The sequence below is a fragment of the Protomyctophum parallelum genome (genome assembly GCF_964188405.1).
Source record: "Protomyctophum parallelum genome assembly, chromosome: 6".
Classification (NCBI taxonomy): Eukaryota; Metazoa; Chordata; class Actinopteri; order Myctophiformes; family Myctophidae; genus Protomyctophum; species Protomyctophum parallelum.
In genome coordinates, this window is record NC_139701.1 from 2,323,549 (window position 1) to 2,349,045 (window position 25,497).

The 25,497-nt window shown below is 47.0% G+C and overlaps 1 protein-coding gene across 1 annotated transcript; it reads left to right on the forward strand.

The window, feature by feature from the left end:
* Nucleotides 1-19,830: 19,830 nt before the first annotated feature.
* On the forward strand, nt 19,831-22,896 carry b3gnt7 (UDP-GlcNAc:betaGal beta-1,3-N-acetylglucosaminyltransferase 7; the record flags this gene model as incomplete). The annotated part of the gene is made up of 2 exons (XM_083768048.1): nt 19,831-19,957; nt 21,591-22,896. Coding segments are annotated over exons 1-2 (1,308 nt in total). The 5' UTR covers nt 19,831-19,955.
* Between the last annotated feature and the right edge of the window lie 2,601 nt (nt 22,897-25,497).

The window sequence follows — 25,497 nt, forward strand, 5'->3', positions numbered from 1 at the left end:
TCATGATTGTTAATTATTACCAATACATTGTGGATTTAATTGCATAGCTGTAACTCAATTGCAATTGCATGCAGTGGTAATCACAGTTGCTGTACTCTTATTTATGTTGTTCTACGTTTATGTGACAAGTGTTCTGACAGACGGCAATGAAGTGTCATATTTTTCTATATGGTGTTTTCAAATAAACTTGTGACATGTTGTATGACCTTGTGCCTTTAGCATATTTTATTTGGCCCATTGCTGCTAGCTTAATTGTACACAATATTACACAACATAATTTGTTATAATAAGTTATATTGAATAAAAGATTTACTTCAAGTCGAGAACAAAAATGTGGCACTGTTCAAAGCTCTGCATTGAGGGGATACGCTTGAGAATATATCTCAAGTCGGTTTGTTTTTATGCTATGGATGCCAGAGGAATGTCACATTACAAGTAATAAGGGTGAAATTCTAGATTTTGCAGACCCATCATTGGAGTTAAAGATAACGACTTAAGAGCATAAACTAAGACTCAACGTGTTTTGAACAAAACGCTCTTTTAAGTGACAGACAATTCCTTGAAACTACGAGGACACAAATAGGAGTGTTCTTGGCTTCAGATGAAACGTATGGCCCATCATGAGCAACAAGCCCCCGCATTAATAATTACAGCCCCGGCATAACAAGCAGGGAGCATATCTTGCCCACTGGGTGCCGTGTGGTCGTGGGCTGTGGTGGTGGGTTTGTTTCCCCCACAGAGAAGCCCTTTGTGTGTGCAGGCAGTAAAACTGTCACGCTTCGGTAGGAACGCTGTGCTCATGTCCTGCTGGACATACGCAGACTGTGTCGCGGACTGCCGAGCTCGTATATCTGAATCTGACAGCTGCACTATCTGCACATCATCATCGCAGGGCCGTGGTACTGGTACCAGCGCTGAGAGAGGGAGCAGAGCAGGGCCGTGGTACCAGCACTGAGAGAGAGAGCAGAGCAGGGCCGTGGTACCAGCACTGAGAGAGAGAGCAGAGCAGGGCCGTGGTACCAGCACTGAGAGAGAGAGCAGAGCAGGGCCGTGGTACCAGCACTGAGAGAGAGAGCAGAGCAGGGCTGTGGTACCAGCACTGAGAGAGAGAGCAGAGCAGGGCTGTGGTACCAGCACTGAGAGAGAGAGAGAGCAGGGCCGTGGTACCAGCACTGAGAGAGAGAGAGAAGAGCAGGGCCGTGGTACTGGTACCAGCGCTGAGAGAGGGAGCAGAGCAGGGCCGTGGTACCAGCACTGAGAGAGAGAGCAGAGCAGGGCCGTGGTACCAGCACTGAGAGAGAGAGCAGAGCAGGGCCGTGGTACCAGCACTGAGAGAGAGAGCAGAGCAGGGCTGTGGTACCAGCACTGAGAGAGAGAGAGAGCAGAGCCGTGGTACCAGCACTGAGAGAGAGAGCAGGGCCGTGGTACCAGCACTGAGAGAGAGAGAGAGCAGGGCCGTGGTACCAGCACTGAGAGAGAGAGCAGAGCCGTGGTACCAGCACTGAGAGAGAGAGCAGAGCAGGGCCGTGGTACCAGCACTGAGAGAGAGCAGAGCAGGGCCGTGGTACCAGCACTGAGAGAGAGAGCAGGGCCGAGCCGTGGTACCAGCACTGAGAGAGAGAGCAGGGCCGTGGTACCAGCACTGAGAGAGAGAGCAGGGCCGTGGTACCAGCACTGAGAGAGAGAGCAGGGCCGTGGTACCAGCACTGAGAGAGAGCAGAGCAGGGCCGTGGTACCAGCACTGAGAGAGAGAGAGAGAGCAGGGCCGTGGTACCAGCACTGAGAGAGAGAGAGAGCAGAGCCGTGGTACCAGCACTGAGAGAGAGAGAGCAGAGCAGAGCCGTGGTACCAGCACTGAGAGAGAGAGAGAGCAGAGCCGTGGTACCAGCACTGAGAGAGAGAGAGAGCAGAGCAGAGCCGTGGTACCAGCACTGAGAGAGAGAGCAGAGCAGGGCCGTGGTACCAGCACTGAGAGAGAGAGCAGGGCCGTGGTACCAGCACTGAGAGAGGGAGCAGAGCAGAGCCGTGGTACCAGCACTGAGAGAGAGAGAGAGCAGGGCCGTGGTACCAGCACTGAGAGAGAGAGCAGAGCAGGGCCGTGGTACCAGCACTGAGAGAGAGAGAGCAGAGCCGTGGTACCAGCACTGAGAGAGAGAGAGAGCAGGGCCGTGGTACCAGCACTGAGAGAGAGAGCAGAGCAGGGCCGTGGTACCAGCACTGAGAGAGAGAGCAGGGCCGTGGTACCAGCACTGAGAGAGGGAGCAGAGCAGAGCCGTGGTACCAGCACTGAGAGAGAGAGAGAGCAGAGCCGTGGTACCAGCACTGAGAGAGAGAGAGCAGAGCCGTGGTACCAGCACTGAGAGAGAGAGAGAGCAGGGCCGTGGTACCAGCACTGAGAGAGAGAGCAGAGCAGGGCCGTGGTACCAGCACTGAGAGAGAGAGAGAGCAGGGCCGTGGTACCAGCACTGAGAGAGAGAGAGAGAGCAGAGCCGTGGTACCAGCACTGAGAGAGAGAGAGAGCAGGGCCGTGGTACCAGCACTGAGAGAGAGAGAGAGCAGAGCCGTGGTACCAGCACTGAGAGAGAGAGCAGAGCCGTGGTACCAGCACTGAGAGAGAGAGAGAGCAGAGCCGTGGTACCAGCACTGAGAGAGAGAGAGAGCAGGGCCGTGGTACCAGCACTGAGAGAGAGAGAGAGCAGAGCAGGGCCGTGGTACCAGCACTGAGAGAGAGAGAGAGCAGGGCCGTGGTACCAGCACTGAGAGAGAGAGAGAGAGCAGGGCTGTGGTACCAGCACTGAGAGAGAGAGCAGAGCCGTGGTACCAGCACTGAGAGAGAGAGCAGAGCCGTGGTACCAGCACTGAGAGAGAGAGAGAGCAGGGCCGTGGTACCAGCACTGAGAGAGAGAGAGAGAGCAGAGCCGTGGTACCAGCACTGAGAGAGAGAGAGAGAGCAGGGCCGTGGTACCAGCACTGAGAGAGAGAGAGAGCAGGGCCGTGGTACCAGCACTGAGAGAGAGAGAGAGCAGGGTCGTGGTACCAGCACTGAGAGAGAGAGAGAGCAGAGCCGTGGTACCAGCACTGAGAGAGAGAGAGAGCAGGGCCGTGGTACCAGCACTGAGAGAGAGAGAGAGAGCAGGGCCGTGGTACCAGCACTGAGAGAGAGAGAGAGCAGGGCCGTGGTACCAGCACTGAGAGAGAGAGCAGAGCCGTGGTACCAGCACTGAGAGAGAGAGCAGAGCAGAGCCGTGGTACCAGCACTGAGAGAGAGAGCAGAGCCGTGGTACCAGCACTGAGAGAGAGAGCAGAGCCGTGGTACCAGCACTGAGAGAGAGAGCAGAGCAGAGCCGTGGTACCAGCACTGAGAGAGAGAGCAGAGCCGTGGTACCAGCACTGAGAGAGAGAGCAGAGCCGTGGTACCAGCACTGAGAGAGAGAGCAGAGCCGTGGTACCAGCACTGAGAGAGAGAGAGAGCAGAGCCGTGGTACCAGCACTGAGAGAGAGAGAGCAGAGCCGTGGTACCAGCACTGAGAGAGAGAGAGAGCAGGGCCGTACGGTACCAGCACTGAGAGAGAGAGAGAGAGAGAGCAGGGCCGTGGTACCAGCACTGAGAGAGAGAGAGAGAGCAAGGCCGTGGTACCAGCACTGAGAGAGAGAGAGAGCAGAGCAGGGCCGTGGTACCAGCACTGAGAGAGAGAGAGAGAGCAGGGCCGTGGTACCAGCACTGAGAGAGAGAGAGAGAGCAGGGCCGTGGTACCAGCACTGAGAGAGAGAGAGAGAGCAAGGCCGTGGTACCAGCACTGAGAGAGAGAGCAGGGCCGTGGTACCAGCACTGAGAGAGAGAGCAGAGCAGGGCCGTGGTACCAGCACTGAGAGAGAGAGCAGAGCAGGGCCGTGGTACCAGCACTGAGAGAGAGAGCAGAGCAGGGCCGTGGTACCAGCACTGAGAGAGAGAGCAGGGCCGTGGTACCAGCACTGAGAGAGAGAGCAGGGCCGTGGTACCAGCACTGAGAGAGAGAGCAGGGCCGTGGTACCAGCACTGAGAGAGAGAGAGAGCAGAGCCGTGGTACCAGCACTGAGAGAGAGAGAGAGCAGAGCCGTGGTACCAGCACTGAGAGAGAGAGCAGAGCCGTGGTACCAGCACTGAGAGAGCAGAGCAGAGCCGTGGTACCAGCACTGAGAGAGAGAGAGAGAGCAGGGCCGTGGTACCAGCACTGAGAGAGAGAGAGAGAGCAGAGCCGTGGTACCAGCACTGAGAGAGAGAGAGAGAGAGCAGAGCCGTGGTACCAGCACTGAGAGAGAGAGCAGGGCCGTGGTACCAGCACTGAGAGAGAGAGCAGAGCAGGGCCGTGGTACCAGCACTGAGAGAGAGAGCAGAGCAGGGCCGTGGTACCAGCACTGAGAGAGAGAGCAGAGCAGGGCCGTGGTACCAGCACTGAGAGAGAGAGAGAGAGCAGAGCCGTGGTACCAGCACTGAGAGAGAGAGCAGGGCCGTGGTACCAGCACTGAGAGAGAGAGCAGAGCCGTGGTACCAGCACTGAGAGAGAGCAGGGCCGTGGTACCAGCACTGAGAGAGAGAGCCACGCACATGTTGGCGTACCACATGTTGGCGTACCACATGTTGGTACCACATGTTGGCGTACCACATGTTGGTACCACATGTTGGCGTACCACATGTTGGCGTACCACATGTTGGCGTACCACATGTTGGCGTACCACATGTTGGTACCACATGTTGGCGTACCACATGTTGGCGTACCACATGTTGGTACCACATGTTGGTACCACATGTTGGCGTACCACATGTTGGCGTACCACATGTTGGCGTACCACATGTTGGTACCACATGTTGGTACCACATGTTGGTACCACATGTTGGCGTACCACATGTTGGCGTACCACATGTTGGCGTACCACATGTTGGTACCACATGTTGGTACCACATGTTGGTACCACATGTTGGCGTACCACATGTTGGCGTACCACATGTTGGCGTACCACATGTTGGCGTACCACATGTTGGCGTACCACATGTTGGCGTACCACATGTTGGCGTACCACATGTTGGTACCACATGTTGGCGTACCACATGTTGGTACCACATGTTGGCGTACCACATGTTGGCGTACCACATGTTGGCGTACCACATGTTGGCGTACCACATGTTGGCGTACCACATGTTGGTACCACATGTTGGCGTACCACATGTTGGCGTACCACATGTTGGTACCACATGTTGGTACCACATGTTGGCGTACCACATGTTGGCGTACCACATGTTGGCGTACCACATGTTGGCGTACCACATGTTGGCGTACCACATGTTGGCGTACCACATGTTGGCGTACCACATGTTGGTACCACATGTTGGTACCACATGTTGGCGTACCACATGTTGGTACCACATGTTGGCGTACCACATGTTGGCGTACCACATGTTGGCGTACCACATGTTGGCGTACCACATGTTGGCGTACCACATGTTGGCGTACCACATGTTGGCGTACCACATGTTGGCGTACCACATGTTGGTACCACATGTTGGTACCACATGTTGGCGTACCACATGTTGGTACCACATGTTGGCGTACCACATGTTGGCGTACCACATGTTGGCGTACCACATGTTGGCGTACCACATGTTGGCGTACCACATGTTGGTACCACATGTTGGTACCACATGTTGGCGTACCACATGTTGGCGTACCACATGTTGGCGTACCACATGTTGGTACCACATGTTGGTACCACATGTTGGCGTACCACATGTTGGCGTACCACATGTTGGCGTACCACATGTTGGCGTACCACATGTTGGTACCACATGTTGGTACCACATGTTGGCGTACCACATGTTGGCGTACCACATGTTGGCGTACCACATGTTGGCGTACCACATGTTGGCGTACCACATGTTGGCGTACCACATGCACAAACAATGCGAGGACAGAATACAACACTATATGAAACGGAAAAGAGCAGAACTGGATTCATGAAATGGAATAGAAATGTATTTATTATTAAAGTTGCAGTGCTTTTTAGATTGAATCTTGCCCATCTGTGTCTATAGGTGAGACATGACCTTTGACACCATCTAATCTAAAATGTCTCAATAGAAGAGCAGGGAGACCAAATACAACCACTCCAATTGTATAAGTTATATTGTATTAGCATACTCTATAGTAGTCTATAGCATACAGATTACATTTAATATTATTTGACATAATATTACATACACATTTAATCCCACCGATAATTTGGTTTACCAGTAGTTAACATTTTATTCAGAAATGCAGTAGTGCTGCGTTAAGTATGAAAGTTTTCCTATTATTTATACACACGCACGCACGCACGCACGCACACGCCCTATTTCATGACGACGTGCGGCCCGGAAGAGAATTTCCCATTCATTTTTCCCATAGACGTTTCAGAAAGTATTTATTTAAAGACCTGTAAGCCTCGGACAAAGCCAACTCGGATGGTGACAAGCCCTTTGTTTTTCTTCCCAAACAAAATGTGTTTATTGTCATGAGTTCTATATCATCAAAGTCCATAGACTTGGCTAGCAAAACAATTTACTTATGACGTAAATTGTTTGCTAGCCAAGTGTAGAGTCTACACACAAACTGCCAAATGACGTAATCTTCAAAAGCCATGCATTGGGGAAAACGTTCAATGATGTCCACAGAGAATTGCTTTGAACTAGTTGTACTGGTATTTGTACATCCATCTCTTTTGATGTGGGTTTTATTCACGGTGTTGTTCTACATTAGATGTAGTATTAGATAATATGCGTTCAGGTTGTACAGAGAGCGCGTGCGTTGTGTTCAGCGTTGTGTTGTGTTGCGTTGTGTTCCGTTTGTATGCATGTATGATGGCTGGGTGGAAATTCACAATCCTCCAGTGGTGGAAAAAGTTAAAGTATCAATACCGCAATATAGAGATACTCTGTTACAAGTAGATGCGACGCATTGTGAGCTTGCAGATCGGCTATTTTCAAACGGCCAAAATGTATATAGGACTGAAATGCTTAATGTAGCCTCTATGTTTTGTACGGTAATATAATAATCAAAATCTACAAAGTAACTAGTAACTAGTTTTAAAACAAATGTAGTGTAGTAAGAAAATGTGCAATATTTGCATACCAGAGTAGAAGTAAAACAGACATTGAAAAAACTCAAGTACAACTACCTCTAAATTGTACTTGAGTACAGTACAGTACGTAAGTAAATGTACTGCAACTGTGCTATATATCCGGTGTATTTACGTCCATGTCGACGTCCATTAATGCATTGTCCTTATCCAAATAAAGAAATAAAGTAAACTTCCACCACTGCAATCCTCTCCCTCATGCACAGGGCCTCGGAGAGGTCTTGTTGGAGAGGACAGGTTGATGATAATGATGATGATGATGAGGGCACCACACCACTAGGTTAAGATCTGCATTTAGCCAGCCCAGGGGAGGCTATATACTTCACCATCAATGTCATGCTTGTAGCCTGCAGTGGGCTGCAGCAGCACAATGTGAGGAAGCAGACACGGCACATGACAGTGTGACGCATGATGCACACCACGCAGGTGGCCGTCTGTCTGCCGAGGGCCGGCCGGCCTGCGGGCCGATATCCTCCTAGCAGCCGTCAGGCCTGGGAGGAAGCCACCGCGTCCCAAGCCAAACACAAGAGAGACGTGGCCACAGAGTGAGAGGGAATTAACACATTCTGACCTGAGATCAGATTCATACAAGGTTTCCGCCGGACAAACACTGGGTCTGATGAACCCATTCTGACCTGAGATCAGATTCTAAAAATGTCAGTCGTTCTTCGATTTTAGCTAAAGCATAACATGATGCTGACACCAAAATGGGTGCCCGGTCAGAATGGGTTAAGCTTACGGATGTGGAAAATAATTGGAAAAGCATTCATTTGGAAACTCCGGTCCAGGGAAAGTTTATGGCCCACGCATATACTCCAGTTTTAGGTGATAAGCTACTCACCTTTTCGGTGGGAACGTTTTCACCTAAATGGTGGTTTTGAATAGTATAGGTGCTCATAGTCCATCACCTAAACGGTGGTTTAGGAGAGCCCCGTCTCCCTCCGGAGCTATAGCCAGCAGGGTGAACGTGGTGGTTAGTAAAAACAGAGAGAAGTGCTATGGTCACCACAGCTCAGTGACATCACGTAGTTTCCCAACCACCGTGGTGGTCACCTTATCACATAAAACTGGAGTATTAAGGCTTTAAGGCTCAAGGAGGCCCTTGGCCCAATTACAGTATCTTTTAGCCCCCCATGCTCCAGTCGGAAACCCCAAGCCATACCCGTAACGAGCTAGTATAGTTGGGTCACGGGTGGGCAGTAGTAGGCACACACACATGCTGCTGTAATACTCGAGCTGTAATGCATGTGTGGGTCAAGAAAGCCCCTGTAGACATTTTATCGTACAGGATTTACGGTCTATAACCTACCATACAGTATTTTCATGATACTTGCGTGTAAAAGGTACAAATAAACAGTCTTACTGCTCAGTTAGTCAGACGTTAGATTAGTCAGAAGTTAGTCCTGTAGTCGACTAACTGCTATAGGCGAGGACTTATTACTGCATACAGAGGGGCCCACATCTTTGAGTCTTGTAATACATATATAGTCACTGGCCCCATTGGCCCGGTCCTTAATCCATTCTGACCTGAGATCAGATTCATACGAGGTTTCCGCCGGACACACACTGGTCTGATGAACCCATTCTGACCTGAGATCAGATTCTAAAAATATCAGTCGCTCTTCGATTTTTCAAAAATAGCAGACCTACAAGCTCGGTGGCGCGATATGAGCTTGTAGATCTGCTATTTCTTACCCCACTTCCGACTCTGAAAAGTATCTCGACAATAATCTATATAATATCTATAGAATAATTTGTGCTTTACTAATCCCCCCCTTATTAAATGATATCAAATCCTGGAGGAGGAAGTCATGGGTCAGGAGTTTTTTGTTGAACTATGTGGGTCAGAACTTTTTTGGTGAACTATGGGAAGAGGTATTGAAAAGGGAACACACCTCTTCTGTTTGCTCTCAGCATGGTCTCATTGAATGTAAACTTATTACGTGTAACATGTGATTGTGTAAGATATAAGCGTTTTCCTACAAATCATGTACTGTATACACACATGCTCTGGTGTTGCCAATCTCTTGTTGACTCCAAAGCAGGGACACCAGGTGGAAAGTGCTCAATGGAATGTACGCCTACTGTAAATTAAGCATTAGTATTAAAAGTCAAGTGACTAAACAAGAACAAAGAAAATGGAACAAGCACTGGAGTACGCCATGGTGGGTGCAGTGAACTGTGAACGGGGAACAGGTTGTTCTGTGGGCGGGGCAAGTAACCAGAAATATACCCAAACGCCAAACCAATATCCCACTTAACCAGCTCAATCCCACCGGTCACATTTGTGACCACTTTCTGGTTTACTGGTAGTTACATTTAAAAGTAATAACACAGAACCATCTAGACGAGAATGAGACACAATAAAAAAGTCCAGGACTTTATATAATGTATGTAGGTTTTGCCACCAAGCCAGTTATGAACCAATACAGCCATCCTGTCACAACAACTCAGAAGCTTCAACAACAGACACTGAAGATCCACATCATCATCATCTCCAATTCCAAGTGAACATGTGTGCCTTATTGTTACAACTCACTACCTTCAACGGCAGATACTCAACTCAACATCCACACAGTAGATTTACTTCAGCCTTCGATTACAGGAACAATGAACATCAGCCACCCATGCAGTCATTGGCTGCGGTTACATGAGGGCTTTTTCATTCAGAATGAAAACTTCAGAATGAATTAATTCAGAAGTAATGTTTTTTGCTGCGTGTTTACATGGGAAAGGTCATTCCGAATGAGTGTTTACATGGACAATACTTTTAAATCCCATTATTTCATTCCACATCAGGTTTGGGGCTGTGAAGGCTTCTGATTGGATAGGGGCGGGCGGATATGTTTACGTCCAGTGGTGGAAAGTACATTTACTTTAGTACTAAAGTACAATTTTGAGGTATTTCTACTTTACTTTCCAATTGTTTTACTTTTACTACACTACATTTTAGTAAAACAAAATAATAATAATAGAAAAACACTTTTATGCCGTATTACTTTATATTTGATGTATCCTGTTCCTGTAGCCTATGAGAGGTTTCTAATATAATTTCTTAATATAATTAATCGCAAAACAAGAGCATAATATAGCCATACCAATTACATGGAAACAAGCATGCACAGAAAGACCAGAATGAACTTCCGAATGAGTGTTTACATGAGTCCACAATTGTTTCAATAGGATTTAAAAATGGAATAAACCGGTCAGTTACATCAGATCTAAGTTTAAATCAGATTGACCATTTTCATTCCGATTTAAGTTTTTGTAGGTGTTTACATGAGAACTTTTAATAGGATTTAACTTTTATTCTGAATGAAAAGGGGATTTAACTGTCCATGTAAACGTAGCCACTGATTGGGTCGCAAAATAACAGCAATAGAGGGTATGCGACGTGTGACATCATCATCAAACCAGGAAGTTATGCAGGAATGCCTACTGAGTGGCTAAAAACTACTTTCTGGCCTCGACAGCCCATGATTCCACACAGAAAAGTCCTGTCTGATTGCATTAGTGTTAACTCACTTTGCCTGTTGCTTTGCCACTCGATTTTCCACTCGATGTGCCATTCACTTTAAGCATGCGCATACCCTCTATAGTAGGACCTTGAATCACATTAGTATTTATACACACAGCTCATAACAAGCAGCAGCAAAGAAAGAAAGAAAGGAAATATAAAACAAGGTTCCTACTTTGAGACGTCTTCTACGTACAGTATGGTCCATATTATGGTCAAACTTTGGAACCCATGCTAGTTCATCCACGGATGACACCTCCAGTAGCATCTCCAGTCATCTCCATCCTCCATACATCTGGCATACTGTAACTGTATCCTGTCAAAACATATAAATACACAGCTTAGAGTTCTAGAGACAGGTACAGTCTGTGCTGAACAGGTTTTATTTCCAGCCAGTAAACAAACGTCTTATATTGGATCACAGATATGCATATCTCCACATAAGGGCCGTCAACAAAGTGCTCAACTCGATGTGTAATTTGTATTTTCAAATGCTTTTAAAGTAACATAAACAATGGGGCCGGTTGGTGTGAACAGTTACAGTTGCTGACTGCACTGAACAAATATACCATGGCCGCATTTAACCCTCGCTTCAGAAAGTCACCCCTTCCAACCCCCACTCCCCCCGCCCCCCCCCCCCAACCCAGGGAGAGAACAACAAAATGTCCCCCTCATGCTTCAAAACAGGATTTTTTTTCCCAATCTGAACACAGCTGTGATCCGAAAAGCTCGGCCCCCTTCCTTTTTTCTTTTCTCTCCATTTCCTTTCCTGCATCCAGACAGTCATCCTTGTACGGGCCATGTGCATCCTGTCACTGGCCCCACACACACACACACACACACACACACACACACACACACACACACACACACACACACACACACACACACACACACACACACACACACACACACACACACACACACACACACACACACACACACACACACAGTCACACACAGTCACACACACACAGTCACACACAGTCACACACACACACACACACACACACACACACACACACACACACACACACACACACACACACACACACACACACACACACACACACTCACACACTCACACACTCACACACTCTGCCTCCCCCACATGAGTGGCCGTGTGAAAACATTGGTTCAGAATCAGAATCAAATTGACGATTGTCACATCACAGGTTTCCACACAGTGGGAAGTTCGTTGAATGTTTCTCAAAACGTGATTAGAATTTGGGGGCAGATGAGAGGATCAGTTGATGATATGCGGATAAGCAGAGAGGTCGGGGTGCTGTTATCAAGAGATATTTTGTGATTTCAATGTGTGATTGTATTTATGGACTGCAGCACAATAAGCCTGGGCTAATACCTTACAAGATTGCAAGAACCATGCCAAAGACAATGATTAAGATTCCACTCCAGGCTATACCTGCAAGGTGTGCCACTGAATGAGAGCAGTGTGTTTCTTGGAAAGGAGAGTGGATTCATGAAACGGTTTCCCTATACGGGTGAGGCCCTTCGCTTCCCTTTGCCCCAGCTACCGCACGCGGCACACACAGGTGCCTTTGCCCCAGCTACCGCACGCGGCACACACAGGTGCCTTTGCCCCAGCTACCGCACGCGGCACACACAGGTGCCTTCGCCCAAAGTCAGTAGTCACCGACCCCTTGACTTATATAATTCTACATTCTCTCACTGCGCGTCTCACTTTCACTAATGCCTTGTTCTGCGCGTGTGTGTGTGTGTGTTTGTGTGTGTGGAATGAGGAAGTTCAGCCACGCGGGGGGGGATGGGGGGTGGGGGGGGGGCGGATCATGGTCATCTGGGGGTGGGAGAGGATTGGGTGTCAAAAAGTACAGCGTTAATAAGACGTGGAAACCCTCGCTGGGTGACCTTTGGCCCGAAGGAAGTCTGTGCTAATCCTTTGTAGGCTTTAGCTCACCTGGGGGCGACTGAAGGGTATAGGATTACCTCTGGTAGATTTGCACCCCTCCCCAATGCACCTCCCTGCCCCAACCCATCCACCTTTGGATATGTAAGGGGCCCTAGCTGGCATGCAGGCTTCCTCAGTCACTGAACAAGAATTTTACTGCCGGTTTGACTGATGGAATAAAGCAAGGCCCTTCGCTCAGGTTGCGCTGTGTGAACATCCCTGTCAACTGTAGCTTTGCGTAACACCCCCCCCCCCCCCCCCCCCCCCTTAATTGCCCCTGACAGGCAGCTTAGGGAAAAAAATGCTCTAAAGCTGCCAGAGGCACCTAAAACAGAGCAATGGAGTTTATGCAGCAGTTACACCGTTTTACAAGTTGTTTGCAGTGCACGACACGTAGTGGGCCTATTGCTCTGTTGAGCTTTCATCATGTTCCAAATCCCATATAATATGTCGCTGTCAGCAGGAAACCACATAACTCAATGTGATAAATCAATGCTATTGAACACCCTTTGTGTGTTGGTTAAAAATATATATTCACAAATGAAGTGAATAAAAGTATTAAAAAGCACTTCGGACAACCCAGTCCATTGGAACCTCAAACTCCACCACCTCTTCCCCTCTCATGCAAGTAATTGTCTCCACCAGGCCGAAGGCATGGGGGGAGAGTATGTTTTGCACTCCGTCCGTCCGTGTGTCCGTGTGTCCGTGTGTCCGTCCGTGTGTGTGTCCGTGAGCAGCTAATCTCGGCCACCGTTAACCCGGTCCATGCCACATTTTGCACACACACTCCCTGGATGCCAACGATGAACCTCTGCCCCAAACTTTCCAGAACGGCCTATTATAGCGCCACCAGGAGGCCGCTTTGTGCAAAACAAGTTTTTGCACAGTACACCTACAGATTTTGTCCAAACATCGCGCAAATTGGTACACACTCTCTAGAGCCATTCAACGAAACGGCTCTTTCAGATTTATCAGACTCCATCCTGATTGGTTAAGATTGGCTTCCAAAGTTCACAGGAGTGCTCAGTTTCAAACAAAATGCTGCAAATCATGAACACAAGTCATTGCGTGATTTCCGTGAAATTGTGCACGCACATTCCCACTAGGCCGAGGAAGAAATGCCACATGAACAATTTCAACTCAGCCTCAAGGTGGCGCTATAACTGGCCGAAAAGTGTTTTTACCTCTAACTGCACGGATCTGTGGATAACTTTGTATGCCAACTCCCTAGTTTACTTTTGTTGCCCTTTTATCCAACCACCAGATGAAGGCAAGCTGCAATGTCCTACATTCCTATCCTGGTGGAGACCTGTGCCCAGAAGGGCACTTTTTCTAGTTGACAATATATAGTCACAATACCAACTTTGATGAGGTAGTATTGAATTGTTTAAAAAAGAATATACGGTAGTCCGGCGGGAGTGGCTAATTGACAGCTTGAGTGACCTTCAGATAACTTTTAGACGCAGCGAGTTGCAGGTTTGAAAGTATCAATGATTTACAGCGGTGTACTTTCTCTTAACTGTCGCTAACCGGTTATTTCCTGAACTTATGTTGCAACATCAAAATGGTCCTTCAGTGGAAACGGTTGCGTGTGTTTGTGTGTGTGTGTGTGTGTGTGTGTGTGTGTGTGTGTGTGTGTGTGTGTGTGTGTGTGTGTGTGTGTGTGTGTGTGTGTGTGTGTGTGTGTGTGTGTGTGTGTGTGTGTGTTAGTGTGCGCGTGCGTGCGTGTGTGTGTGTTAGTGTGCGCGTGCGTGCGTGTGTGTGTGATTGTGTGCGTTAGTGTGCGTGTGCGTGTGTGTGTGATTGTGTGCGTTAGTGTGCGTGTGTCTGTGATTGTGTGCGTTAGTGTGCGTGTGTGTGTGATTGTGTGCGTTAGTGTGCGTGTGCGTGTGTGTGTGATTGTGTGCGTTAGTGTGCGTGTGTCTGTGATTGTGTGCGTTAGTGTGCGTGTGTCTGTGATTGTGTGCGTTAGTGTGCGTGTGCGTGTGTCTGTGATTGTGTGCGTTAGTGTGCGTGTGCCACTTCACGCGTGTTGTGGTCCACACAGCAAGACGTCACGCAGCGGCTGCACAGGAAGGCCCACAGGAAGCTGGAACCAGCCCACAGGAAGCTGGAACCAGCGTGGTGGCGTTTTGCTGTTGGATGAAGCAGGCCGAGCGAGCCGTGTGACGGAGAATGATTAAACCTTTATCTCCTTCCTGTCCCGTCGGCTGAAGCCACCATGCAGCCTTGGGTCAACATTGACCCACCACGGCCCTTCAAACACACCGACCCACAGCTATGTACTGTACATACAGTCGTATACAGGCACGGTTAAACAGGTTGCATTCCCGAGAAGGTCACAAATGTAAAAAAATAAATAAAGGGGCCGAATTCCAAATAAGCTCGCAAACGTTTGCGTATGGTTTTCTAGTGACCGAGTGGCATATAACGCGCTGGCTGGGTCCCTCGGGCCCTTGTGAAAAGGAGACGTTATAAGGAATCGCCATGGACAACCTTCTCTCATGTTGGGCTTGTTGCCCTTTTGTTGAGCACGGACGGGACATAAATCAATCTCAAAAGGAGGACACAGTCCCGCTTTCTTAAATGTTTGCCGAGAAGAAGCGGTTGTTGTGAAGAGGGGTGTCCAGTTGTGTTGGGCTGTTTTCAAAGGAGAGCTGCTCGTGAGTGAGTGAGTGAGGGGGCGGGGGGGGGAACACAGTGGCGTCTCTACAGGGGGGCATTGGGGGGCATTGCCCCCCCAGATTGGACTTTGTGCCCCTCCAGTCTAGATGTTCAAATTAATTGAATAGTTAATAGAAATACAAGGTTATATATGATGCCGTGCAGAAGACAACGCTCAACATATTTGTATTTGTTTGTTTGTTGTTGCATAATTGTAGGCTACTTGTAGCCCTTTTCAACACATCACTTTGTTAATAGGCGAGTATTTGTTATACATAGGGGGGGGGTTTGAAAAATGAAGTGCCCCCTTTGGAAAAAAGTATGCCCCCCTGCTGGAGACGGCCTGGGAACAGGAGATGGAGAGGTGTAAAAGCTGCCTCTTAAGGCATGGCGTCTGAGTTTATCAGCTATAAGCACATGGCTGTCTGCTGATAAACACAGCTGACAGGGTGCCAGCAATATGCGTGATTTATACTTAGTCATACAATGGTGTCTGGCATGCAACAAAAAAAAGAAGCTAATCTACAAACTCTCGACGCGTTGCTGATGTGACGCATCGTGAGCTTGCAGATCTGTTATTTTCGGCACACACTGCAGGCTGTAGTTGTACGGCAAAGTATACATGTCCACTTGAGGACGTGTCGTCCCAAGTGTGGCATCCATCACCTCAAGAACCACCCGTTCCATCACAGTGAGCTAGCTGGAGCAAGCCTTGTTTTTACATATAGGACCGGGGGAAGAAAACACTAAAACAAAGTAGAGCGGTTTGAGTGAGGTACTTGAGATGATTATGTTTCAGTGTAAACAAATACTTTGTTACAAGTCAAAGACCTGGACTCAAAATCTGTACTCAAAGTACAAACGTATTGGACCCTATTGTGTCTAATCTCACGTACATAATCGTCTGTCAGGTGGAAACCCTGATGTCCAAAACTGTTACGTTTCAGGATTCAAATTAAAAAAACGACAAAAGTTGCAGATCTACAAGCTCAAAGCGCGTCGCCTCGCACTACGTTTCTAGCTTGTGGATCTGCTACTTTTGAAACCTTTGTGTTGCGCTGTATAATTATGATCATCACGTATATGGACGTTATATGGAGATGAGAGGTTTCTGTCCACTGTGTTATATACTGTACCCCTTTATGCTTGTTCTGCCCCTTTGACATTTCTTTACACTTTTCTTTTACTTTCTTTACCTGCTCTCCCTCTATGCCCGTCTCCCCATCCTTGTTCTTACCATTCTGAAAACAACAAACAATAATGAGCATGCTTGTGCAAATGTCACACACTTCTTTACACCTGACCTGTAAACCTGTGATGAAACCTGGATGAAACAGTGAATCTGGTTTCCTGGTTATTGAACATATTATGCAGTAGAAGAATGCCCATTTCAGAACCACAATCAGAATCATTCCATCATTTGGAATTGATGATGATCAACGTGTTAATGACTTTAATGTTGCTGCTGGTACAGGCGGAGCGCATGTTAATTACTTTACTGCAGGGTCGGGTGGTCAGGAGCACCCCCGGGGCGGTCCCACCCAGTTGATTAGCTTAACATAGTTTTCTCACTCCTCAGTAAACAAACCAACATACAGTGTAAGTGTACAGGTATTTAGGGTACATATATACCCTGAAGAAGGCATAATGTGCCGAAACGTTGGTCTTATAATAAGTGTATTGACTACGAGCTGTGTGACCTCTCCTTCCTTCACAAGTTGTGTCTCCCGTGGTCAGCACCTCTATTGGTGTGCGTTCCTATACCACTTTGTTATGTAGGGTAACTGCACATTTCTAAAATTACAATTTAAGGACTTTTAAGGTCTTTTTACCACCTCTAAAATATAAATAAATGTCATTAGCCTACTGTGTCAAAACTAACCAACAAATTATGCAAACAATATTGTCAAACATTGTCAAATATTACCTAAGTACGATGGAAAATAGCAGATCTACATGCTCACAACGTCTCGCAAAACAATATTTATCTGTGGACCCGAGTCAAAGAAACTGTAATGTCTCAACCCCTGTTAGGTTGGCCTTCTAGAAGGTCTCTAGAAGTGTCCATCTATTCTAAACCAAGGGGTGGTGTCTGCCCAGTCGCATGGTGCAGAGGACATATGCAAAGTATTACAAAGTATTACACATACATTCTGAAGTTCATTACACACACACAGAGAAATATATACAGTAAGAACAGTGGATCTATGGCGTCCCTAGTAGATTATAAACAAATATATACAGTAAGAACAGTGGATCTATGGCGTCCCTAGTAGATTATAAACAAATATATACAGTAAGAACAGTGGATCTATGGCGTCCCTAGTAGATTATAAACAAATATATACAGTAAGAACAGTGGATCTATGGCGTCGCTAGCAGATTATAAACAAAGATAAGAACAGAAGGAGCAGGAACAAGCATGCAGTGGACAGTCTTCATGTCATGTCATGGAACTATCAATATGCTTATGCAAATAAATATTTTGCCACCGAGTCCCATGTCATGGAACTATCAATATGCATAAGCATACTGGGGTGTGGTGTCCCAGTTCAAATATATAAAACCACGACTATATGAAAATATATCACAATGTGATAGGTTGATTTATAACTTATGCATGAATAATCCATCTACATTGACAAAGTAATTTAGAGCTATGGCAGTGCCAGTGGAAGTAGGCTAGAGAAGTGGAAATAGTCTACACACAAATAAAGTACTATATAATATGCACCTCTGAATTGCTGCCACAGTTTAAGTACAGGGACAGTTTGTTTGAGCAGTGGTTGCTCTACAGGGGGGCATATTGGGGGCACTGCCCCCCCCCCCCCCCCCCCCCCCCCCAGTCCAGATTGACCAGTACTACCCCAGTACTACTGAATCCATCCTCTTCGGATCAAATAGTAATCTCAGCAAGGCAGATGGCTTCTTGGTTAGAGTGGGTGACAATATTATCACACGAAAAGATCAAATTACCTACCTAGGTTCCATCCTGGAGGCCAATCTTTCTGGTGATAAAATGGCCACCAACGTAATCAAAAAAGTCAATCAAAGAACAAGATTCCTTTACAGGATCTCCTCATTGGTCAGCAAAAACACCTTGAAGACCTTAACAGGAGCCCTCGTACAAGGTTTCTTTGACTATGCATCCACCTCTTGGTACCACAGCACCTCAAAGGCCCTTAAAACAAGGCTCCAGACCTCCCAAAACAAACTGGTCAGGCTCCTACTTGGCCTCACCCCCCGAACCCACCTCACCCCTGCCCACTTTGACAGGCTGGGATGGCTTAGGGTCGACGACAGAGTACAGCATCTTGCAATGGGTCTGGTCCACAAGATTCGATACACCACCAAGATACCCATGTACCTGTCTAAATACTTACTTAATGTAAACGAAGTCCACACCCACAACACCAGAGGGAGTGCAACAAACCATGTACAACCCAGATTCGGCACAAACAAGGGACTAAATTCTTTTCGCTCCTATGCCACCAAAATGTGGAACGCCCTACCAACAGACATTAAGACATGTGAATCCCCTGACTCCTTCAAAACCGCTCTCAAAGGGCACCTACGGATGGCTGCAATTCGAAACTGGCCTCTGTAAAATCTGAATCCCCCCCCACCCCCATTTCCCCTCACTGTATAATGTATCTTTTCCCTTTTTGCTTCCTATATGATGAATTCCTGTTCTGTTCTTTAGCTACATAGAAATGTCTATTTGTATGTCTCTAAATGTTTGTATGTCTATAAATGTTTTGATGAATTGAACAATGTGGACCCTGTTGTAAACAAGTGTAATGCTTAATTGGGTCGTCCACTCACAGTTAACAGTCTTTGTATTGAGTTTGTGCTTAAAATGTACTGTAAATTCTACAAACTGTTAATAAATATTTCAATCAATCAATCAAAACCCAGTAGTACCATGCCTACCCTATCAATATTTTAATATGTTTACAAAATGTTAAATCTAGGCCTATGTGTTCTCCTTGATTATATAAATTTTCTAATTAATTGAATAGTAAATAGAAACACAGGCCAATGGCAATATACGCAGAATACATTGTAATGCTCAAGGCGAGTAGGCTATTGGTTTGGTGATTTCTGCCTGGAGCGGCACTGTGTTGTGTAATGAATATGCTCTGCATTCCAATTTCCACCATGTGGGCTGTGGCTATTTGCAGCTTACTTATTATACAGTTAGTTTAGGTCTCTTGTTATACAGTACGACGCTGAGAGGTCGAGTAGATCTAGATCTTAACTAGATAACAACTGGCTGGGACGCAGAAGATGATGCTGGCTGGGATGATCCTCCTCCTCTCTATCAGACAGCCCCCACCGGCCTCAGGAACGCCCACCGCGCCTTCAAAAGCTCCAGTGAGCCTGCAGGAGCGTTTAGTTAATGCAGATCCCACCCCGGCGCGCTGCTGAGTGACCCCCCCCCCCCCCCCCCGAGACGAGAGTGGACCAGGCAGAGAAAAGTTCATCGTTGCATTTCCTCGCCCACACTGCGCTCTTAGATTTCTCTATCGAATGGAACGGATATAACTTGAGAAACTGCTGAAACGGATAACTGCATTTAATTATCCCTGATTGTTCTTTTTTTTCTGGGCTCAACAAACCATCGATTTTGTTTTACGTTTTACGTGTCTTGCAAGAATCACAGACTCGATCTCTAAAAGCAAAGCACAGGAGAAAATGTAAGTGGCATTCATTTCTAACTGTTTCTTTGTTAAATACATTGTTTTTTACGTTCAACTTCTCAGTTCAACTTCTCACACATCCCCGGTGTGATCGTTTAGCTTGTTCGTGCGTTCCGTGTACGCGTAATTACGCACAGAACAGAATCTCTACTCGTGTTTAAGCAAGAGCAACACCAGATTCACACACAGCATCAAGTGCGTCAAACTAGCCTTGCTTGGATCAAAACTTCAATCTGACTTTTACTTTACTATATTATCTACGATATAAAAATGTGAAAATCGATCAAATCGAATGATAGTCTTTCTAGATCCAAGACCAAGGCTGGCGTCAAACTAATTAAGTTATTTAAGTAATTAACAGTCTGCAATGCAGATCTTATCTCAGGTGGATCTTTGTTGTGGCTACTTTGCCATTTCCAAATATAGTTTACATACCTACAGGCTACAGTATAGAGCTAGGCTACTACATCATTTAGGTTTTGGTGGATTTGCTGGATGTTTATTATTTAGTAGGCCTATTTAATGTACAGTATACAGTCATAGGGAGTGTCTGCGCTGCACGAGCCCAGTGTGTGGCCTGATGACATCGTGAGTGAACAAGTGCAAAGGGAAATGTTCCCTTTTTCCAAGCGCGCTCCGCATACAGTAAGGCTTGGTGATTAAAAAGTGATTAATTTAAAACAATTAAGCGATAAATCAATCAGAGCACTGACAGAATGATGCATCTGACTTGAAAATAACACATTGTAGGCCTCTGTATGTGAAATATCATATTGAAAATAAGTAGGCTAGTTTAGAAGGTCGATGAAATAAAACAAATGGTTTAGATCTAGGTGGGGGAAAACATACTCTAAGGGGAAAACATGTTTTTATGATTGATTGATTTATTGATTGAATACTTTAATAACAGTTTGCATATAGTATGTATTGTATGTACTGTATTGTATACAGATTATATAATGGATACAATGATGCAACAATCATCACGATAACACAAGGGCTTGTTTACATTGTGGTCCTAGAAAAACAACAACATTTTGTTTAAAATGTAGGCTTTAAGTTGGTCAAAACATGCAGTGATTTGGTCATTTTAGGCCCTATATACACTACTGGTTTATTTTATGTTGTTAAATGTTTGGCCCATCCAAAAGCTACCATAACAACATCATTATTTATAATATGCAATGCACTGTTGGGACATGGAAATCTGCACTCATGCGTTCTAACGCGTTCCATGCTCCAGGCTAGATATACGTAGAAGTGAAAATATTCCCCTGTGGGCAATGAACAAATTGAGGGAGTGAGAGGGAGGCACCTCATTGCAAAGCAAGCCAACTATTATGCACTCGGAAATATATACAGTTGAACCTCTTAGCAGAGCATTCGGTATATATACAGTATATCATCTCTGACGGGTGCAAAACTTTTCATGATTCAAATTCAAAGAATGGCAAAATTAGTCTACAAGCTCAAAACTTTGGGCGTGTGGAACTGCTACTTTTGATGCTTTGGTGTGAAGCAGTAGTGATGAGAGCGTTCTGCCCGACAGCAACGATATATCCCTTATACTGTACACAAACTGTCCTATCAAACAGACTTTGAAATGTGTGTGGTGTTCCCCCCCCCCCAGGATGAACAACAGGGATCGCTGGCGGGTGTACAAGCGGGTCAGTGTGATGTTCTTCCTGGCTGTGGTGGCGCTGACCGTCATGCAGCGAGGGAACGTCGGCACGGGGGCTCCGTTCCAGATGGAGAGGCAGACACGCCAGGAGGCCTCCCTGGGTGGAGGAGGAGGTGGAGGAGGAGGGGACAGGGAGGCGGGCGGCGCCTCCTCACAGGAGAGGCGGGGTGGTCTCTATCCGGGCACCAGCAGCTTCTGGAAGACCAGCAAGCCCCAGCCGCCGCCGGCGCCCGAGACGGCGGAGACCACGGAGACGCCCGCGGTCACCCAGGACAGCGGCCCCCGCACCTGGGACGTGACGAGCTCCAACTGCACGGCCAACCACAACCTGTCGCGGCAGGACTGGTTCGCCGGCCTGGAGGCCAACTTCAAGCAGTTCCTGCTGTACCGCCACTGCCGCTACTTCCCCATGCTCATGAACCACCCGGAGAAGTGCGCCGCTGACACGCACCTGCTCATGGTCGTCAAGTCGGTGGTGACGCAGCACGACCGCCGTGAGACCATCCGCCGCACGTGGGGCAAGGAGCGCACGGTGGACGGGAAGAGGATCAGCACGCTCTTCCTGCTCGGCACGCCGTCCAGCGAGGCGGAGCGCGGCAACCACCAGAAGCTGCTGGAGTACGAGGACCGCATCTACGGCGACATCCTGCAGTGGGACTTCCTGGACAGCTTCTTCAACCTGACGCTCAAGGAGACGCACTTCCTCAAGTGGTTCGACACGTACTGCCCCGGCGTGCGCTACGTCTTCAAGGGCGACGACGACGTGTTCGTGAGCGTCGACAACATCCTGGAGTTCCTGGAGATGAGCGGCGGCGGCGCCCGCCGCAACCTGTTCGTGGGCGACGTGCTCTTCAAGGCCAAGCCCATCCGCAAGAAGGACAACAAGTACTACGTGCCGCCCGCGCTCTACAACAAGACGAACTACCCGCCGTATGCCGGCGGCGGGGGCTTCCTGATGGACGGGCCGCTGGCACGGCGGCTCCACGGGGCCGCCGACACGCTGGAGCTGTACCCCATCGACGACGTGTTCCTGGGCATGTGCCTGGAGGTGCTCCAGGTCACGCCCGTCAAGCACAACGCCTTCAAGACGTTCGGCCTGGTGAAAAACAAGAGCAGTAAGCTGAACAGAGAACCCTGCTTCTTCCGGAGCATGATCGTGGTGCACAAGCTGCTGCCGCCGGACCTGGAGCACATGTGGAATCTGGTGAAAAGCAGCGATTTGATCTGCTCGCAGAAAGTGGAGATCTTATTATAGCCCCCAGAGCGTGGTCGCCCGCAGGGCGGCGAACGGACCAATCAGCTCTGCCTCGCTCGGTGTACGACGAGTGTTTGCGCGTGACATGATACGCACACACGAGAGTCGGAGGGGAGAGATAGAGAGGGGGGGAAATGTTAACTTCCAAGTTAACTGTGATTCAAAGTTCTCCTTTATTTGGAGAAGGACCAATTCAATATTTGAATTTCTATTTAAGTACGGCGACACCCAGGTTGTGTGGAGTGGCAGCCACTGCCGTCAAAGTAAATTATATGGAGTTTTCTATGTTGACTTTAGAATTATTTATATTCTCCGTGGCATAGTTTTTTTTGTTTGTTGAAGGACTCTTTTTATTGTCAGCAGGCAAATCCCAGAGACTATAATGACCCCAAGGCTCAGCCAGTGTGGCATTAAGTTCTGCAACACAAAGGACACAACAGCCTGTTGCTCCGCCGACGTTGTCAGGCTTTTGACCTTAAGTACTGAGTGTTGTACCTGAGCTCCATGTGGACCAGAGCTCGACATGCGCTGGTCTGGTAGCCTCGACTGGGTCTCAGACCAGAGAAAGAAACTTGTGTGTCTCTACCTCAGCGGTGTGTCGTTCTAAACAGCCTCTCATCTCAGCATAGTCAGGCCCATTTTCCACCGGGGTTGAACTGGTTTGGTTCTTTTTTCCTAATATTGAACCAGAATCCTAAAAGTTGGTTCGGAACTGGAACAAAAGAAAAATGGCCTCCGGTTCCATGAAAGCGCCACGGTTCCAAGAATGTAGAACAGAACCAGTTCTAGAACCAAAGTTATTTTTGGTGGAAAAGGGGCCTCAGTGGTGGACAAAAGTACTGGAGTCAATGTATGTCAAATATGATCACTGTAGCCTGGTTGTGTGCCGGTGTCGTGCTCAGTAAAAGCTCACAGCGCGTCACAAATGTCATGTGGCACGCTGTGAGCTTGTAGATCTGCTATTTACCGCAGGCAACACCAGTGTGCAACCAAGTATAAAGCAGGCTGAGAGTTGCTCTGTCAAATTTGTAACAGCAATACTACTAATAAGAATGTTAAAGTACATGCTTTTAAAAAAAGACTTAAGTATTCAGAAAATTCATTTCCTTTTTTGTATTTATTAATAATAATGCATTACTGACTGTACCAACATTTGGACATTCCCCACAAAATTTAAAGATTTTCCAGAAACTTTCAAAAATATCAATAATAGTAAACAATAAAAATAATGTAATAAAAAATATAGCATATCTACCAGCTCAGAATGTGTCATGTCGCTTTGTGAGCTTGTTGGTCAGCTATTTTCACTCCTGAATTGGAACAGGGCTTAAGTGGTTATTTCAGAATGTACCTTTTAGTTAAAGTACATTTGTCTTTGAAATAGTGAACCTTAAGTCATCTACTACAAGACTGAAGGTCATTACACACTGGCGAATTAGCGACGCGATATATTCGTGCGAATAATTCGCATTTAAAAAAAAACAATTGAAGTCCATGCAAGCTTCCACATCAGTGGCGAATGTGCGAAAATGCGACCGTTTTCGCTTTTATTTGTTCGCTCTGGTGTCGTATTTTGCAGAGATTCGCAGGCGAACTGCAACATGCAATATTTCGCATTTTCAGATCGCTTATTCGCATCGCGTCGCTAATTCGCCAGTGTGTAATGACCTTAAGACTACAAATGATGAAGTAAAGCACAGATACTAGTAAAAAATGTACAGTACAGTACTCAAATAAATGTACTTTGTTACTGTCCACCACTACTGCTCATCATAGCTAAATATTTTTGAAATATTTTCCTCTTTGTGAAAACTGTTCCATGATTCCATCTTCTAACAGACGTAGCTCTTCACGTCTCCAGTGAGATTTAGCCTGGCTGATGTACAGTAAGCAGGAGAACTTACACTTCTGTTAATATTTTTAACACGCTGCCAAAATCCTGAGTGTTAATTTGACTCTTGAGGGGGTTAAATGTTTTACTCTTACGGGTCAATTTGACCTTTTTTTTTGTCACTGTTAAATTAACCCTCAGGATTTTGCAGTGAAGCTCAATGCTCTGGACTTCTACTAGCATACTACTGTAAATGAAAGAAAAGAGAAACTTGTCTAAACTGTAATTTGAATGTGCTGATATACTTGACATGACTTTGGGGTTGAGGGGTTTACAATGAAACTGTGAAACAAATTACTAACTACTGCTGGTACTGCGTATTATGACATGTTAACTTAAATAGTCCCTCCCCCTGGGAAAAAAACCGACAGGGGGTTTGAGGGGCAGGCAAAGGGTGTGTGACGTTTAATTTAATGTGGGGGGAGTTTAATGGTATTAATTCAATGATGTTCACTGATGATAGTACTGAATGTTGAAGGTGTGTAGTGGGTGGTGATTAATGTGTGGATTATGTAAATACCTTGATTTGATTGAAAGAAATCAAAATGTACATAGGACTCATGTTTGTAAATAAACGCCAGAAGAAAAAGAAAAGCGTGGCCCTCCTCTCCTCACCATGTCCTTTTCTCAGAGCGTGTCCTAGATTAGACGGCTTGGTTTTGTTTGTCTGGGTTAGTTATCAGTGGAAATCGCAGGTTTTGACGATGTTA